An 18,480-nucleotide genomic window follows, 5' to 3' on the forward strand; every position below is an offset into this window, starting at 1 on the left:
ATAAATTTGTGGGTGGAGGTGTTGATCAGCCTTACTGCTTGGGGAAAGTAACTTTTTTTTGAGTCTGGTGGTCCTGGTGTGGTTGCTACATTGCCTCTTCCCGATGGGAGTGGGACAAACAGTCCATGAGCAGGGTGGGTGGGATCCTTCATGATGTTACTGGCCCCTTTTTGTATATATGTTTTTGATGGCTGGTAGGCTGATGCCAGTAATGCATTAGCCAGTTTCGTCTGCCCACTGTAGAGCCTTCCTGTCCGCCGTGGGTATCAAGCAGTGATGCAGCTTGTTAAGATGCTCTCTACTGTGCATCTGCAGAATGACAGGAGTATGGATTACAGAGTCCAGCCTCCTCAGAAAGCAGAGGCGTTAGTGAGTTTCCTGACTGCAGAAGTAAATTCTCAGTAAAGAAAATTTTTTTACTTGCTGCGAGGCCTTCCTGTGAAGTGCCCCGGCTCACTTGTCTGTTGTGTTGGAGACGGGGCATGAGAGGGCGCTCTCCGTTCTGTCTGCAAGGGCTGTAGATACTTCGCTGCTCGGCGAGTCGGTTCCAAGTCTGAACACTATTGGTGTTGCAACTGGAGGGGGAGGGGAGGGGCAGTCTGTGGAAAGGCAGTTATGTCAGTACTTAATAATTCGATTTTTACCCGTGGGGAAGGACAGGCTGATTCTTAATAAACGCTGCACTTTGAAAGGGTGGTGGAGATCCAGCGTGGCACTGGAACAACTTGATGGGAAGGCTGAAAAAAAAGTAGTCAGCAAAACGTGGCAGAAACTGTATAGATCGTGGTTGAAGTCCCGTTTTTATATAGTCAGACGCAACATTGCTTATTTTAAAAATTGCAGAGATAAATTGCGGCGGGAGGGAAACAATTTTGGAGCGTTTGATTATCTAGCCGTGATGGGCGTACGTTTAAAATCTACGGCTTATTTGATGAAGTGCAATAGCTGGAAACAAGTACGGAGAGGGAGAGGCGGACTATTACTTTTTAGCTTATCGTCTACTGTTTTTACGCATTCTTCGTTTCATTTCGATAAAAAAGTTTCCAAAATAGGCTACTTAAGAACTACGTCATTCAAAGCACCAACAAAAAAAATAAGCGATGGTTGCTGAGACAGTCTAAGAAAAGTACGTTCAGGCGCTTTAGGAGTTGGCAGAAGGTGGGGCAGTACCTCGTTCCGCCAAATTGTAGCTAGTTTGGCAGCAGTGTCTGTCTGTAACCCTGCAGGCCTAAAAGGGGCAAAATCTCCCTACTGCGAAGACTAAATTTGCTTTAATTCAGCCGGATCCGGACCAGGGTTTATGATCCACATGTAATTTGCATTTGAAATAGTTTAAAGCTATCAAGATGTGGCAAAAAATTCAATAAGCCTTCGTCATTTTTCTCCTCTCACTTCCTGTCAATGTTGTATCCACCCATGAGACTCCAAGGAGGGGGATGGGCAGCTAGAAGAACCACGCAGTAGCAATTTATTGAGTTGCGCATACCAGTTGCGTGCCGTTTTCTCCGTAAAATTTTTTTGTCCCTTGCTTTTGAATAAACGTTTGTTTCTGAAATTCTCTAAAGCTAATTGCCCTGAATTTACTTACTGCTTTGTGTGCGGGTGGGTAGAGGGTAGTGGGTGGGGGGGAGTGGTAATTGGAATGGAAGGGAGCAAAAAAAAATTAACGAGGAAAATCACAATCCGTGAAAGTGAGATATCTGTTCTCGTTAAATAACCGTGTGTAGAAAACCTTGAATTGCCTCACCCTGCATTCCAAGGCAGCTTGAATGCTAAATTTAGGAATATTTTCCCTTATGCCTTGGGATTATTAATAAAAATCTTCACACTTGCTCGCGCGTGTATAAACTTGTGTTCTTTATTGTATGAATTTGTCAGTGTAACCTTTTGAACAAGCTGGCCAAAGTTCCGTGTTTTATGAACAAAGTGCCAGTCGGCCTTTTTAAACAAAATAAATTTACACTATTCAACAGTGATCCTTCTGACATTAGAAACGAAATCGCTATTCCAATAAGAACCCCTTCTGCTCGATGAAATAAGGGAGTAATATCTATCCCGCCAGTTTACTTTTTGCAAAGACTTCGGTTCAACTGGAAGTATCACAGCTGTGCGCCTTTGTAACAGTAATGACGCATTCTCTCCAATGTATCGGTATTTCACCGAAGACCGGCACACTGAAAAGTCTCGCAAAACCGTTCAGAAAAGTTGCAAAGTCTTTGCGGCATTTTAGTTTTAAACGCGTATCTAGTTTGAAGTTTTTTTTTCGCCAAGTGATATTGACTTTCCCAGCTCGAGAGATAAGGATTTTTTTTGCAGTTTAGCGTAAGGAGCGCCTGTCAATCATGTCGCTGTTGTCATGGAGACTCTGGGCCAGGGTTCGCAAGCAGGCTGGTTAATCCCTCCCATTTCTCAGTGCTCAATATTTATAACAAGGCAGACAGGAGGAAGAGTTCTAGCAGTTCAAATTCGCCACCACCAAAAAACATACTTTTTTTTTATTTTTTTTCCTCTTCTCTTATACATTCGGACCTCACGTTTCTTTGCTGGGAGAAAACAGCTGTGACTCCAGCCTTCACGCGAGCAGGATCTCGGTTGTAGAAACTACTGCGTGAAGATGTCTACAACGCTTCTATCTGCCTTCTACGATATCAACGATTTCTTGTGCAACAAGGTAAAAAAAAGTTGATTGCTGAAAGTTAGGACGAAAAAAAGTTTTGGAAAAGTTTTTGTTGAAACTTTTAGCCACGCAATCGTGTTCCCCGAATGCATTTCTAAAGTGTATTTAGAATTTGAATGTTTTGAGATCTCGTCTTTAATTCATTGCTTTTATTTTATAGAACGAAAAATCCCTGAATAACTACAACAACTTCAATAGCATGCTGGATAAAAAGGCAGTGGGGACCCCTGTAACAAGTTTTGCACCGGGATTTCTAAGACGGCACTCGACCAGCAACTTGCAAGCGCTGGCTAATAGCTCGTCCAGCAAGTATCCCAGTTCATCTTTCCCTAACATCAAGGAATCGAACAACACGGCCATGCTGAACAAAGAGAACAAGTTCCGTGATCGCTCGTTCAGCGAGAGCGCGGAGCGGCTTCACCAGCAGCAACATCCACCGCTCAGTCCGCTCCACCTCGTCCAGCAGCAGCAACAGCAGAAGCAGCCAGGCGGCGGCGGCGGGCAGGTCAACTCGACCCGCTACAAGACGGAGCTGTGCCGGCCTTTCGAGGAGAGCGGAACCTGCAAGTACGGTGACAAGTGCCAGTTCGCGCACGGCATGCACGAATTGCGAAGCCTGACCCGCCACCCCAAATACAAGACGGAGTTGTGCCGCACATTCCACACCATCGGCTTCTGCCCCTACGGCCCCCGGTGCCACTTCATTCACAACGCCGAGGAGAGGAGGCAGGCGCCGACCAACAACAACGCCGTCAACTCTTTCCACCAGCAGCACCATTCACGACCGAAGCTGCATCACAGCCTTAGTTTCTCGGGCTTCCCCAGCGCCTCCAGCGGACTTGAGTCGCCGCTGCTGGAGAGCCCGACCTCCCGCACGCCCCCTCCTCCCTGCTCCTCCTCCTCCTCCTCCGCCGCCGCCTCCTCGTTTGTATTCTGCGACGAGTTGCTGTCGCCCACACTGCCAGCCTGCGCCAACAACGCCTTCACTTTCTCCAGCCAAGAGCTGAGTAGCCTGCTCACCCCGCTCGCCATCCAGACCCAGCAGCTGCCTGGCGGTGGGGGCGGCACCGGGGTTTACAGCCAACAGCAGTCCGCCAACGGGTGCCCGCCCTCCCCCCCTTACCTCCTGAGCCATGTGCAGTCATGCCTGCGGCGACTGGCCGATTCCCCGGTGTTCGATGCCCCGCCGAGCCCACCGGACTCCCTGTCCGACCGGGAGAGCTACCTGAGCGGCTCACTAAGCTCCGGGAGTCTGAGCGGCTCAGAATCCCCCAGCATGGACCCGGGCAGGCGCCTGCCCATTTTCAGCAGGCTTTCCATCTCCGAAGATTAAAAGCAACAAGAAATAAAACCGAGAACTGCTCTATTTAACAGAACTTTTACGAATTGCAAACAAAAAAATCCTGCCAAGAAAATGCCTTCATTAAGGAAACAAATATTACAGGACTTGCTATTTTTGCCTTGTTAAGAGAAAAAGAACCTCATTCCAAACTTTGTTGCAAGTTAATCTATTTTCCATTGCCACCTAGTGGCCCGTTTGGCTTTAGAGAAGAGAACCGTGTTGCAGATTTTTTTTGTGAGGCACTCGTTCGTTGAGTTAGTTGTGATGTTGAAAATAACTGCTGATTGTTAATTTTTTTTAGCTGTTGAGTTGATGTGATAGCACATCGCAGTACAACTCGCTATAAAACTATTTAACTTATTTATTATCTCGAGAAAGTATACATTGGTAATTTGTTCATACTGTATTTATCGCGTATGATGAAAACAATAGATATATATTCTTTTATTATGTTTAAATTATGATTGCCATTATTAATCTGCAGAATGTGGAGTGTGTTCTTTTCACAGTAATATATGCCATTTTTGTTTTTGTAACTTCACTTGGTTATTTTATTGTAAATGATAAAAATCTTAATTTAAGAGATTGTATGTAATATTTATTTCATTAATTTTTTTTTCCTTGTTTACGAAATGAACGATTGCATGATTTCTATGTGCTAGAAATCAGTTCTTGATGCTGTGGAACTAGTTAGGATTGACGATGGTAGGCTTTTTTAAGAATGTAAAGTAACTGGGGATGTTAGACCGTCCAAAGTCAGTGGTTAAAACTTTAAGTATCAGACTTTAAATGTGGCATTCTTAAGTCAAAGTGGCATCATAAAGTTTTTGTATAAATGACACTGTGATTTTTTTTTTCCTTTTTGTTTCCCTTTTTATTAAAAAAAATAAGAGCCAAAATATGTAGCACCCTGGACCCAGTATTATATTGACAGTGCCTTCAGGGTCCAGTTACAGAGACAAGTTATTTTTCTTCTTAACCAAAATAACAAGTTTCAGAACAAATAATGCATTCCCTTTTTTTTTGAAAAGTATTTTTTTACAATTTGGGGATGTCAGTTCTCTGAATGTAATAGTTTTGAAAGTGAGCTTTTGAAAGTTTTCTTCCCAGGAGAAAGGGGAGATATTGCCACCACTTTGATTAGTGAGGGGCCACCTCTAGGTCTGAACAGTTTTTGAAGTAAATCTGAAATGTCTGGAGAGTGGAACTCTGCTTTTGTTTTTTCTGGGATTTGCTATTAAAAGAAAAAGGAAAAAAAAACTTCATTTTCCAAGACAGTGGGTGAATGATAGTAGGTTTAGTTTGTACATAGTAGGTACAGATTATGAGCACTATGTACTCTCCTTTTGACTACTTTAACAGAAGTATCCTTTGAATGTAACAAAAGGAAAAAAAAACTTGTTTAAAATACTTGGGTGTCAGTTCACTACAGATTATAGTGTGAGACTGTAAAAATTTGTACTGTAAATTTTTTGTAGTTCTCCCAATAAAATCATTTTTGAAGAAATGTGCTCTAATGCCCTCTGGATGTTTGTGAATGCAAGCACAAGAATTTTCTGAATAAGATGGAGCTTTACTTAGTTGTGATGTTGCTATTGCCAGGGAAAACACTCCTCTTCCATCCAGATCATTCTAATACAAAGAAGTTTGCCAACTACTTGATTACAATTGCAAAAGGGCACTTAGTCTAATTCATAAACGATAGTGTTTCTTTGTACCATTGAAATAGTTTGATTATTGATTTGTGACTAGGACTCAACGGGAAATGGGCTCTCATCTGATCAACTTGAAAACCACCTGAATTCCTATTCTGGTAGTTTAGCACTTTGCCCTTCTGGGGGTGTGGTTAATTGGAGTTGCTTAATGAAACTTCACAGTAGTCAGGGACTTCTCTGCCCTTAAAGTACACTTATTCTGACTAATGTTCTTAAAGTGCTGTTTAAAGATCATAATAAGTAAGTTAACACACTAATAAACTAGGCCATCATACCAGTATTTTCTTTCAAATGTACATTCGTCACAGCTCTGATAAAGCAGAAAGAGATGATGACATACCTTTATCAAGGAGATGGTTATTGGGCAGCTTTCTGCATTAACAAAGGCAAATAATTACTACCCAAAAAATGCAAAAGCTGTAGCCTTTGAGATCATGAAGTAGATTTGTAAACCTCCTACAAAGCACTCCAGGACTTGATACTGGAACATAAAACAGGAAATTAATCATCTAAAATGCATATCCGTTTTCTTCATACTAATTTTCGACAAAACCTCAATCATAAATTGAAACATGTTGAATTGCATTAGGATTCATTTTGCACAATCAGAAATCCAATTTTAGTTGTATTTTAAAATCAACTGAGTCAAATAATGCAAATTGATCATGAATTGCAGATTGATTGATGTCTGTATAGGAACTCTGCTGGAATGGCAAAAGCATTTGGGGTTGTTAATTGTACAGCAAAATGTGGTCATGGAGAGACTGGAATAACCATTTTAGAATAAACACATCAGTTCTAGGCCTAAAGCTGCTTAGAGCAGAATTCTGAAGTTCTTCCTGGTTGTGGACTGAAGAGGCCTGCACTGTGCTTGCTGAGTGCATGATGGCAGGCCATTTACTCTCCCTTTAGAAGAAGAATAAGACAAAAAATATGCAACTAAGTAATGCTCAGCTGAAACTTTACTATGTTTTAGGGGTTTTATTGCCCACACATCGTACTGGCTTTCCATGGTATGAAAGACCAGAGAAGCTTGAAAACCCCTTCCCACAGGAGTGTACCGATTGGCTTTCAAAATACTCCAAATTCAGTTCTATTTTCTGACCTTTTAGTTATGCATTAATGCAAGTTTTTAAAAGTATTTCACTCAACTCTGTTAGTCTCGTGGATGCTTTGCAACATCCGTAACGTGTTCTTATCTTTACACAGTATATTCCCTTAACTTCTGCCACTTCATGTGCATGTAATTTCAGCCTTTGTTTCTATGAGTAATTACTGTTGCCTTCTGTTTAACGATGTTGGTGTTTTTTGCTGAGATCAGTAATGTGAATGAAGTATATCCCAACTAATGAATTGACATAACTGGTGTCTTTTCTGTTAACCCTTTAAGTATTGAGCATTCTTTGGAGTTTTGTAAATCGACAGCATGTTTCTTACCATGCGGAAAATGCAATTATAATCAAAGTTCAAAAGCTCAAAGTAATTTATTATTTAAAGTACATATATGTCACTGTATCCAACCAGGAGATTCATTTTCTTGTGGGCATTCACAGTAAATTACAAAGAAATACAATAGAATCAACAAAAGACTGCACACAAGATGGACAGAACAACCGATGTGCAAAGGACAACAAACTCTGAAAATACAAAATAATAATAAGCAATAAATATCGAGAAAGTGAGATAAGCGGTCCTTGAAATCAAGTCCATAGGTTGTGTTCAGTTCAGTGTTGGGTGAGATAAATTGAGTGAAGTTATTTCCCCCGATTCAGGAGTCTGATGGTCGAGGAGTAATAATTGTTCCTGAATCTGGTGGTGTTGGTCTAGAGGCTGTTTTACGTCCTTCCTGTGGGCAATACTGAGAAAAGAGCATGGCCTGAGTGGTAAGAGTTCTAGGTGCTGGATGCTGCTTTCTTACAACTGCACTCCATGTAGAAGTGCTCAATGGTGGGGAGGGCTTTACCGGTGATGGACTGGGCCGTATCCACCTCCGTCTGTAGGCGTTTCTGTTCAAAGGCATTGATGTTTCCATTGCAGTCCATGATGCTAAATGAGGGAAATAGGTGCTCTGAATGAAGTTACAAAAACTGATGTCCTTGGTATCAAAACACTTGTCCACACCCTAACTTACTTTCTCTGACCCATTAGTCCTTGCTTTGGTGACTACTTTTGGCTCACAATTCAGTAGTACTTCCAACCATAAGACAAGACATAGGAGCAGAATTAAACTATTCGACACACAGTTCTGCTCCGTTTTAGAACCATACTGCATGGAAAGATGATCCAATGAGTATACACAATCCATCAATTGCACATTTACAGTTATCCTTTATTAATCCCATTTTCATTTTCTCCACATTCCCATTAATTACCACCCATTCTACCACACCAATTTCCCCCGGGATCAATAAAGTATGACTATGACTATGACTATACTGCTATGTTACTAAAGGCAATTTTCTATTCCTATTTACCGATGTGCTATACATACCTTGGATCATTCAGAGGAAAACTGCCTACCAACGGGAAGAATGCCCAATTACTGGATGAGCCCAGGTCACAGGAGCAGTGAGGTAGCAAGTCTACTAGTGGCACCACTGTGCTGCCTTACTGCTAGAAATCTTCAAGCCCGTACCCTTGGAACAGATGGCCCCCAAACTTGGCCGAAGTTCAAAGTACATTTAGTATCAAAGTCTGTATACAGTCTACAACCCTGAGATAAGTCCTCTCGCAGACAGCCACGAAACAAAGAAACACCATGAAATCATTAAAAGAAAACATCAAACACCCAGTGTATGAAGTAAAGCAGATTACACGAACAGCAAAAAGCAGGCGAATAACACACAGGATACTAAATGTCAAATTGCAGAGTCCCCAAAAGTGGTCCAGGTGACAATCACCCTGTTAGTTCAGTTTAGCGCTGTGCCGATGACCGCAGGCCACAACCGCAGAACCAGTGTCACACTAAAGCGCCTCCATCAAATCGCGCAAATTCCAAAAAAGAGTAACCAGAAACAGATGGAACACGAACCGAAGGGTCCTCCAAAAGCAAGTTAGTGGAACACGTTCAGCACTGACCGTATTAAACCTCAAACCACACAGTCCCCGAGAAAGAGTCCTGCAGCCACGAGCCTCACCACAGAGGTGATCAAATTCAAGACTCCTGCACCTTCCTCCAGCTGAGCAGCCTGCAGGGTGTCACCATTGGCCACATTGGTCACTGGTGCCATCTTGAAAAACATGGTCAACAGGTAGGTTTTAAGAAAGGGAAGACGGGAAGGGTGGAATCTCCTTACAGCCATTGCTCATGACAGCTGTCCAAGATCACCACTCCCCCAATTCTGGTTTCTTTTACATCACTCTTTACCACTGATGATCATGTACTCGGCCATATAGACCCTAGGCCCTGAAGTATCCACTTCCTTGTTTCTATGCCTTCTCTCCCTCTGAGTTAAGATGCTCCTTAAAATATATCAATGACCATGTTTTTGTCTACCTCTCCTAATCCCTGAGTGCCAGTTTCTCTTTGATGATGCCTCCATGAATCAGCTTGGGGTATTTTACTGCTTTAGTGAATGAGGCAGAAACATTTTTTTTGTTTTGGACAGCAAGAACATTGTGACAACTAATTTGAGCAACCATTCTTGGAGGATCAACAAAATCTCTTTGTAAAAACATATTCTTGAATGATCTTTAAGATTATTTGAATTTGTCACAAAAGAAAGCTATACTGTGAAGCTCATGAAAATCTCATCAAATTGAAATTGGGATTAGATTTCTGGGAATGGAACAAAGGTTTTTAATTTGTAAGCAGAAAGGTTATGGCTCAGTAAACAAAGTTACAGCTTAATATGGTGTCATGCCATGAAGATCCCAGTTAGGCTTCAGTGATCTTGGATTAGAAATGGGGAAAAAATAATGTGTTGGCATCTCTTGATTATATTCCAGTAAATTCTGCTGTAACTGCATGTGCAAACCAGGTGAGAACAGCGCAGCTTGCAAACAGTCACAGTCCCGACTCTAATATGTAAGTGGGCAAAGAATCAGAGGGTTACTGTTCACATTGAACCCAGTGTGAATCAACACATCATTGGGAAGAAAGGTCATTGGAAAAGTAAAGGGAAAAATGCCATTGTGTTGGAAGCCAAATATTTTCCTTGGCTGAATAACTACATGTGTCCTTAATTCTGTTTTTGGAATTATCTCCATAAATAAGGAAGCTATGTAGCTCCTATCAAGTGAATGCAGATCATGGCATAAGTCAAATTTTGCATATGGCACTGCTATCCATTCAATTTCCAAAGCAGTAATAGATTTCTAACTAAAATGGACAGTGCCATCCTAACCTTTTCATGTTTATTCTTCATTATTATTTCCACATCCAACAGTTTCTAAATAAGTACACTTAAGTTAACCACACTACTCATTCACAGGGTTAAAAATAAAGAAATGATTAACAGATATGTGAACCCAGTCCTTGACTGGGTTCACATATTTGTTAATCATTTCTTTATTTGCTCTTTTTTTGTCAGCAGCTGGTTATAACTTAATGTTAATCAGTGGAAATTTATCTTTGAAGCAAATTTTGTGTTCAAATATTATCCAATTTATATTTAGTTCACAAATCCGTTTGTTTCACTTAACTTTAAGCCTGTCTTGTTCACATAACCTTAAGCTTGTTCTGTTCACTTAATCTCAATCACTGGTAACACTACCTCTGAACATTTATTTGTATTGGTTTAAAAACACATTCCATCACCCCCTCAAAATCCTACATTCTTTTGAGTTTTCCTCAGTCCTGCACTTTCAGCTGCCTAGCCTATAGTCTTCTTCTGCCACCACCTTCCTCTAGCTACTGGTCTGCCAGTTCACCTTATTTCCTTCACCCTTGTCTTCCTGATCTCCATTGAGGCCACTCATCTCTCACTCCAACTGCTCCCTTAAACCAACTTTCCTTTCTAACCCCTGAATTTGCAGATCTGAACTGACGTGATGACGAACTGGTTAAGTTATTTAATATCATATCCGGCTGGATAATGCAATATTGGGCCTACTCTCATCTGACATAAACTGCCCATTAATTTTAATTGTCCCCTAGCTTAATCATACACCTCCTTCACAATCTGCTCTCCCAAATCATTTTCACTTTCATCTCCAGTAACAAGTACAAGGATTTGGTTGTGACTTGGATTGAGACGTCAACTATCTGAGCTACTTTCTTTCCTTCCTCTAGACCACTGGGTCATAGTTTTAGTATTCCCTGAGTCCTGGGTCTAAATTTATACCTTTCTTCAGTTTCCCTTCAATCTATCAATATACTATCTTAAAAACAATCTTGACTAGGAGAACCACCTGCTTCCTGCTTCTACCAAACCAGTAGCTAGCCAGCTTCCTTTCCTGATTTTAGTTTATATTATTCTCTTCCTGATATATTATTAATATTTCTCTCTCTGCAGCTTGTAATCTTGGAATCTTTAAATCTGCTGTAATTGGCTCTCCCCATTGCCTTGACCTTTCAACCTTGCAAATGACTCCAACCTGCCTTCCCTTTCAAAAGCCCTGAAACATGTTATACCCTCCCAAATTTAAACCAGTGTTGCACCAAGCTCCACCTTTAAACCCCTCCAGACAGGTTTCTACCTCTACCACTGTACCAGAGCAGCTCTGATAGTTGTAAAGTCCACCAAGTAAAATTACTATGAAGTCCTCCGAAGATATTGTATGTGAGTTTGACAAAGATAATCTCGTCCTCCTAAATCTTGCAGGCCTTTCTTTTGCAGGGATTGTTAAAGTTAACAGGAATGTACATTTAGTGGTCAGGAAAGTAAATTTATTCCAAGAGGAATAGAGTTTAGTCACAGGCATATATACTCATTGGCCGCATTATTAGATACACCTGTACACCAACTCTTTAATGCAAATATCTAATCAGTCAATCATGTGCCAGCAACTCAATGCATAAAAGCATGGAGACATGTCCGAGAGGTTCAGCTGCTGTTCAGACCAAGCATCAGAATGGAAAAGAAATGTGAATAAAGTGACTTTGACCGTGGAATGATTGTTGCTGCCACACGGTGGATTGAACATCTCAGAAACTGCTGATCTCCTGGGAATTTCACACACAACAGTCTCTAGAGTTTACAAACGATGGTGTGAAAAACACACACAAAAAAACATACAGTGAGCAGAAGTTTTGTAGGCAAAAAAGTCTTGTTAAAGAGAGAGGTCAAAGGAGAATGGCCAGACTGATTCAAGCTGAAAGGAAGTAACTCAAATCACCATGTGTTGCAACAATAGTGTGCAGAAGAGCATCTCTGAATGTTGAACCTTGAAGTGGATGGGCTACAGCAGCAGAAGACCATGAAGATACACTCAGTGGCCACTTTATTAAGTAGAGGAGATACCTAATAAAGTGGCCACAGTGTATTTTTACAGCTGTACAGGACACTTGGTGAGGCCACACTTGGAGTAATGTGTACAACTTTGGTCCCCTATTCAACAAAAGATATAGTTGCAATCCAAAGGAGATTCATTAGACTAATTCCAGGGATGAGAATTATCCCACCATTATTAGCTAAAATAACTATATTCTAAAGATCTATATTCTTTGGAATGTAGAAGAAGAAAGGCTGTTCTTATTGAATTGTATAAGATTTTTAGAGGTACAAAATGGTAGACGTCAATATGCTTCCACTATTGGGAGCATCTCAAAGGAGGAGGTGTAGTTAGAAGATTAGTGGACTGTCATTTAGAAGTGAGATACTTTGGAAATTCTTCTTATAAAGGGTGCTGTATCTTTGGAATTCTCTACTGCTGAGGATAATTTAATAGGGCAACAGATACATTTTTGAAAGATCAGTCTTTTAGGGAACTGGCGTGGATAAGGGAAGATCAGCTATGAGCATATTGAATTGTAGGACAGGCTTAGGGAGCCCAGGTGGCCTTTCCTGCTCTCGTATCCTTATGCTTTTGTGCAGTTGCTCAGAAAGTCCACATACAATGCATTTGCACTGTAGGCTAGTCAGGTGAAGTTGCTCCTGGTTATAATTTTACTCATCTAATCATTGACAAAGAATCTCCTGCAATGAAATCTGGCACTTTTACTTCTGGTGGTCCCAAGTACTTATGCTCAGTTATCTCATCATCTCACAGTATCCATGAGTAAGCTCACGACACATCATTCACCACCATCGCTCTTGGTTCATCTGCAATCTCTAAACTGTTATGCTGTTTACTGAATATGTAGTAATCGATGAACAGAAACTTATTTCAAATTTCAAACAGTAACTCAAAAACCATTACCTCGGTCTCTTGTCAGAAACTTAATTCCATGGCCCTTGACTCAATCCTTCTCTCCGGCAACTGTCTAAAAGTGAACCAGCCTTGCTGAAATAATTAATCAAGATGCATTTAAGGATCACACCTGTGCCATCATGGTGACTGCCCAGTTTGTTAACATCACTCTTTTGCTGAAAACCACCTTGTTACCTTTAGAATTGACTATTCCAATGGACATGTGGTCATCCTCCCTTATTTGGTCACTGCCAGCTTGGAGTCATCCAAAACCCCATTCTCTAGCTCACACCACGGTCCATTCGCCTTCACTCTGTATTTGGACAGCACGATATCATAAGCCAAATGGCCTGCACTGTGCTGTACGGCTCTGTTCAGCTCTGTTTATCTCACCCTGATATTGTGGATACCCTGTGCAATACTATCATCACTTCTTATCTGGATAGTGTGAATGTGCCCCCATTACTGTATAATATTACAGTAATTCTTGCATTACCATCTTATCAGTGTGAACTTGAAAATTTTGTAACTCTTGTATCTTTGATTTGTAAATCTTGTACACCTTATTTTTAAGGTAACTTTTTAAAAATTCTTTCTTACTTCTAATATTTGTATATCTGTGCACTTCTAATACTACTGTGTCACTGTAATTTCCTTTGTTGAAGTTAGGTCCATTAGCCTGTCTAAGGGGCATGGTTTTCTGGGTGTAGAGCACCTACATCACACATAACATGGATTCTCGTGCTTAGTTCCTGCCATATTGTGTATCCAAAATGATAAAAGGAAATTATAAAACTGCAGCTTTACTGACCACACGAGTTTAGCCTAGGGACAGTATGAATGCTTTCACTTCATGCTAGCCGTAGTGTGGAAGTCTGTGTAACAACATGAGTCAACCTCTACAACTTAAAACTAACATATTTTCTCTAGTTCTCAGTTCTGATGAAGTTTACAACCAGAAGCATCAACTCAGTTTCTCCTTCTACAGATGTTGCTTGACCTGCTGGATGTTTTCTGCATTTTCTGTTGTATTCAGGAAATCTTGTATTAGAGTCGTAGCACCCTTCTCCCCGACTGGTCCATGCTGACTGTGTTGCCAGTGAGCTAGTCCTATCTGCTCACATTTTGCTCATAACCCTCTGCACCTCTCCTATCCGTGTACTTATCTAGATGGCTTTTAAATGTTGCTAATGTGCCCGCCTCAACCACTATCTTTGGCAGCTCACACATCACTCTTTGTATGATGTTCCTTTTAAATCCCTTGTCTCTGATCTTGAACGTATGTCTCTTATTTTTATCACCCATTCTCTGGGGAAAAGTGTGTGCTTTTACCCTCCCTGTGCCCCTCATGATCCTATGTAACTCTCTCAGGTCACCCCTCAATCTCCTAAATTCTAGAAACTAAAGTCCTAGTCTACACAACCTGTCCTTGTAAATCAGGCCCACAAGTTCAGACAATGTCTTGATAAATCTTCTCTGCATTGTTTCTAGTTTAATAACATCTTTCCTAAAACAGGGTGACCAAAACTGTGCACAATACTCAGGCTGCAGCCTCACCAACATACCTTCCCAAATCTGAAACTCAGTGCCCTGGCTGTTGAAGGATAGCATACCAGATGGCATCTTCACCACTCTAATCACATCCTTGCTTTTATATTCTAGTCCTCTTGAAGTGAATGCCAGCATTGCATTTGCCTTCCTCCCTACCAAGTTAACCTTTAGGGAATCTTACACTAGGAATCCCAAGTCCCTTTGCACCTCTGATTTCTGAATTTGCTCCGTTTAGAAAATAGTCTACGCCTTTATTCCTTCCACCAAGGGTTATTAGAGGCTGTTAAATTGGAGTTGGCATTATGCTATGTAGCAATACTCAGTAGAAACTGAGTTGAGAGTAAATAACCGACAGACTGAGAAGGCTTCAATCTAATAGCAACAATGGTTAAGGGTTAATGTTTACTTCACCTCAGTTTCTGTTTGATCCAATTCAAAAAGAATTGTATCCACAATATGATAGTGATGAGCACTGTATTAGGAACTGATTCCTCTGGATATGAGTTAGTAGGTAGACGTTTCACTGAATGAGTGAGGCTGTAACAAAACACTTACTGCTGATTGCATTCAATTCTGGGCCACATTTTGAAGTTGCAATGTAATTTGCATGAATTTGGTGTTACTAGTTTGCATCTGGGAGCTACGATTAACAACGTTATTCAAAGGAAGGAGCATTAACTCTTTTCAGGTTATCACGCAATGGCAGTCCAATGGCCAGATGGTGTCTCTGCAGTTCTCAGAAGGTTCCAGCCAAAAGGAATGAAATGAATTGTGAGGGAGTCAAGCATTGGATAAAGAGTAGAAACTGGTTTTAACTTTCAATTTTGTAAGATGATAATTTATAATAGTGTATTAGTGTCTATGATTTAACAAGGGTAAATAGAAGCAAAGAGCATGCCATTTTTCAGTCTTGGGGTTGAGGATGACTTGCTTCCACTTCAGTTCTCTGGGCTTTAAGGTTACAAGTGAGGCCAGTGAGGGATCCCCTGAGCCAGAGAGGAATGCATGCACGATGGTGCTCTCCTTCCAATGTTTATACCAGACTTCTGTCTTGTCTCAGTGCCAGGGCTTGATGTTCTAGGTGCCATCTAGACAGCTCCTTCTTCATTTTTGAGCACTTCTGGACAATGGATTCCAGGAGTCAATGGGTCAGTGGGTCTTAACAAATATCCTTGTATCTTTTCTCTCTGCCCACCTGAAAATCTCAAGTGACAGAACATAGAGCAGAGTGTCCATTTCAGGAGTTTGAAGTCAAGTGTGCATGAGACGTGGACTGGCCACTGGAGCAAGTGAGTGTAATTAAGGTCTTAATACTAGGATGTTGCCCTAGGAGAGGACAATGATACTAATTTGAATATCCTGCTAGTGAATTTGGCTTTTATGGAGTTTAATAGCTGAAGACTCAGAAGAATGTAGGAAGATAGGGATCACTACTGTTGATAGACCATAGACCTCGTTTCAGGTTTTGCATCTAGTCTTCAAATGCTCTTTTCCTCAGATGACCAAAGGCTCATATGATTGTTTTGCTAAAAGCCACAATAAACTTCGTCAATGATGTCAACCTTTGCTGAGAGATGGCCCCTGGGAAATGGAAGTAGCTACACTTTCAGGGTCATAGAGTCATGGAGTAATAAAGCACAGAAGTAGGCTCCTCAGCCCAACTCATCCATGCCAACCACGGTGCTTGCAAAACCAGTCCCATTGCCTGCAGCTGGTGCTTATTCCCTGACACACTCTAACCATATCCTTATACAAATGTCTCTTGAAAGTGTGGTAAACCATGTATATATGTTGTAACTCAGTTACCTGTCTGGACACACACCTCTGCTGACTGCCCCTGTGGCTCCTCCCACAGAGTCCTGTATAAAGGTGTTCGCCTTGCCCCTCTCCCTCAGTCCGGGGGCAGACACTCACTGTGGAGGTCATATTGTACAGCGAATAAAAGCCTTCCAGTATTTTACCAAACCTCAGTCTTTTGGAGTAATTGAAGGTGCTTCAATTTTATTCGCTGTTTTAAAACATGGAACAGTCCCTGAGACCAGAAAAATTAAACCTCAATCCACAAACACCTGAAGCTGGAAACCCTTTCGAACTCTGGCTGGCCTGCTTCGAAGCGTATCTAGAGGAGATTAAAGCGACTGACCCCGTAGCGAAGCGCAGAGTTCTACTCTCCAGGGTCAGTCCACGGGTCTATTCGCTGATCAAAAGACTATACCTGCGGCCGATAAACAGCGTCTATGCTCGGCACCGTTTAGCGACACGACAACAACGCCGCGGGGAATCGAGTGCTGAGTTTGTCCAGGCCCTACAGACACTCGTGTGGGCCTGCAATTGCCAGGAGCTGACGGCGGCGCAGCATACAGAACTCCTAGTGAGAGACGCCTTCGTCACGGGACCAGGTCAGTGTACGTGCACCAGCGGCTGCTGGAAAAAGCCGATCTTACCCTAAGTTCGGCGATGGAGCTGGCTGATACGTTGGAGGCCGCTCTGCATAATTCCAAGGCTCTCCAGGCACGCGATCCCCCGATGGCCTCGTGGGTGCCGCAGACCCCGCAACCTGCCGGCGAATCAACCTTGGCTGCCGCCAGTCGTGAGTCCGCGAAGTGCTACTTCTGCAGACTGGAGAAGCACCCCCGGAAACGCTGCCCGGCCCGACAAGCTACCTGCTCCAGCTGCGGAAAGAAGGGCCACTTCGCCAAGGTCTGTAAGTCAAAACCGCGAGCGGGATCCAGCAGCGCCGCGTGCGAGACGTGAGGGTCGCCATCTTGCCTGCCGCCATCATCCCTGCACGCCACCACCACGTGCGAGACATGGGGGCGGCCATCTTGGTCGGCGCCACCTCCCACCGCCTACGACCAACGGGTGCTCACGGGGCACCCCACCACACCGGACCAAGACAGCGACCCCACCCTGGCTTCCGTGACCCTCGACCAAAGCGCTCCCCACCAGCTCACAAGGTCAATGATGGACATCCTGGTGGAGGGGCACCGGACAAGCTGCCTGTTTGACACAGGCAGCACGGAGAGTTTTATCCACCCGGCCACGGTGCAGCATTGTGGACTCATGATACGGCCGGTAAGTCGGAGGGTCACCATGGCCTCCAGGTCGCATACAACAGACATCCGGGGGGGGGGGTTGTGTAGCAACGCTAGTGGTGCAGGGCACAGAATATCGGGACTTTACCTTACTGGTCTTGCCTCAACTCTGTGCCCCGTGTTGTTGGGGTTGGACTTCCAGAGCCACCTGAAAAGCGTGACAATGAAGTATGATGGGCCCCTCCCACCAATTACTGTCATAAATCCCCTGTTTTGTAGAGATATGTCACGTACCCTGTTACTGACCACACACACACACCGACCCACGCATCCCACCCAACATAATGCCAACTGCCACACTACCGGCACCACTTGCGGCCTCTCCACCATCAGGATCCCTCCCCCACCGCTGTTCGCCAACCTGACTCCCGACTGTAAACCCATGACAACTAAAAGCAGGAGGTACAGCGCGGGGGACAGAGCCTTCATTAAGTTGGAGGTGCAGCGGCTGCTCAGGGAGGGGGTCATTGAGGCAAGCACAAGTCCTTGGAGGGCGCAGGTGGTCGTTGTTCGGAATGGGGAGAAGAATAGGATGGTCGTGGACTATAGCCAGACCATCAATAGGTTCACACAGCTCGACGCGTACCCTCTACCCCGCATCGCGGATATGGTCAATCAGATAGCACAGTACAAGGTGTACTCGACCATAGACCTAAAATCCGCTTACCATCAGCTCCCCATCCGCCGGGAGGACCACCCTTACACTGCCTTGGAGGCGGACCGCAGGCTTTATCAATTCCTGCGCGTCCCCTTTGGTGTCACGAATGGTGTATCTGTCTTCCAGAGGGCAATGGACCGGATGGTGGA

The 18,480-nt window shown here is 43.0% G+C and overlaps 1 protein-coding gene across 1 annotated transcript; it reads left to right on the forward strand.

Moving 5' to 3' along the window:
• The first annotated feature begins 1,717 nt into the window (after positions 1-1,717).
• Positions 1,718-5,526, forward strand: zfp36l2 (zinc finger protein 36, C3H type-like 2). Its single transcript, XM_072265015.1, has 2 exons — positions 1,718-2,671; positions 2,838-5,526. The coding sequence occupies exons 1-2, from the start codon at positions 2,615-2,617 to the stop codon at positions 4,008-4,010; spliced, it is 1,230 nt and encodes a 409-aa protein (XP_072121116.1). The 5' UTR covers positions 1,718-2,614; the 3' UTR covers positions 4,011-5,526.
• The last annotated feature ends 12,954 nt before the right edge of the window (positions 5,527-18,480 follow it).

Source organism: Mobula birostris, chromosome 8 (assembly GCF_030028105.1).
Source record: "Mobula birostris isolate sMobBir1 chromosome 8, sMobBir1.hap1, whole genome shotgun sequence".
Classification (NCBI taxonomy): domain Eukaryota; kingdom Metazoa; phylum Chordata; class Chondrichthyes; order Myliobatiformes; family Myliobatidae; genus Mobula; species Mobula birostris.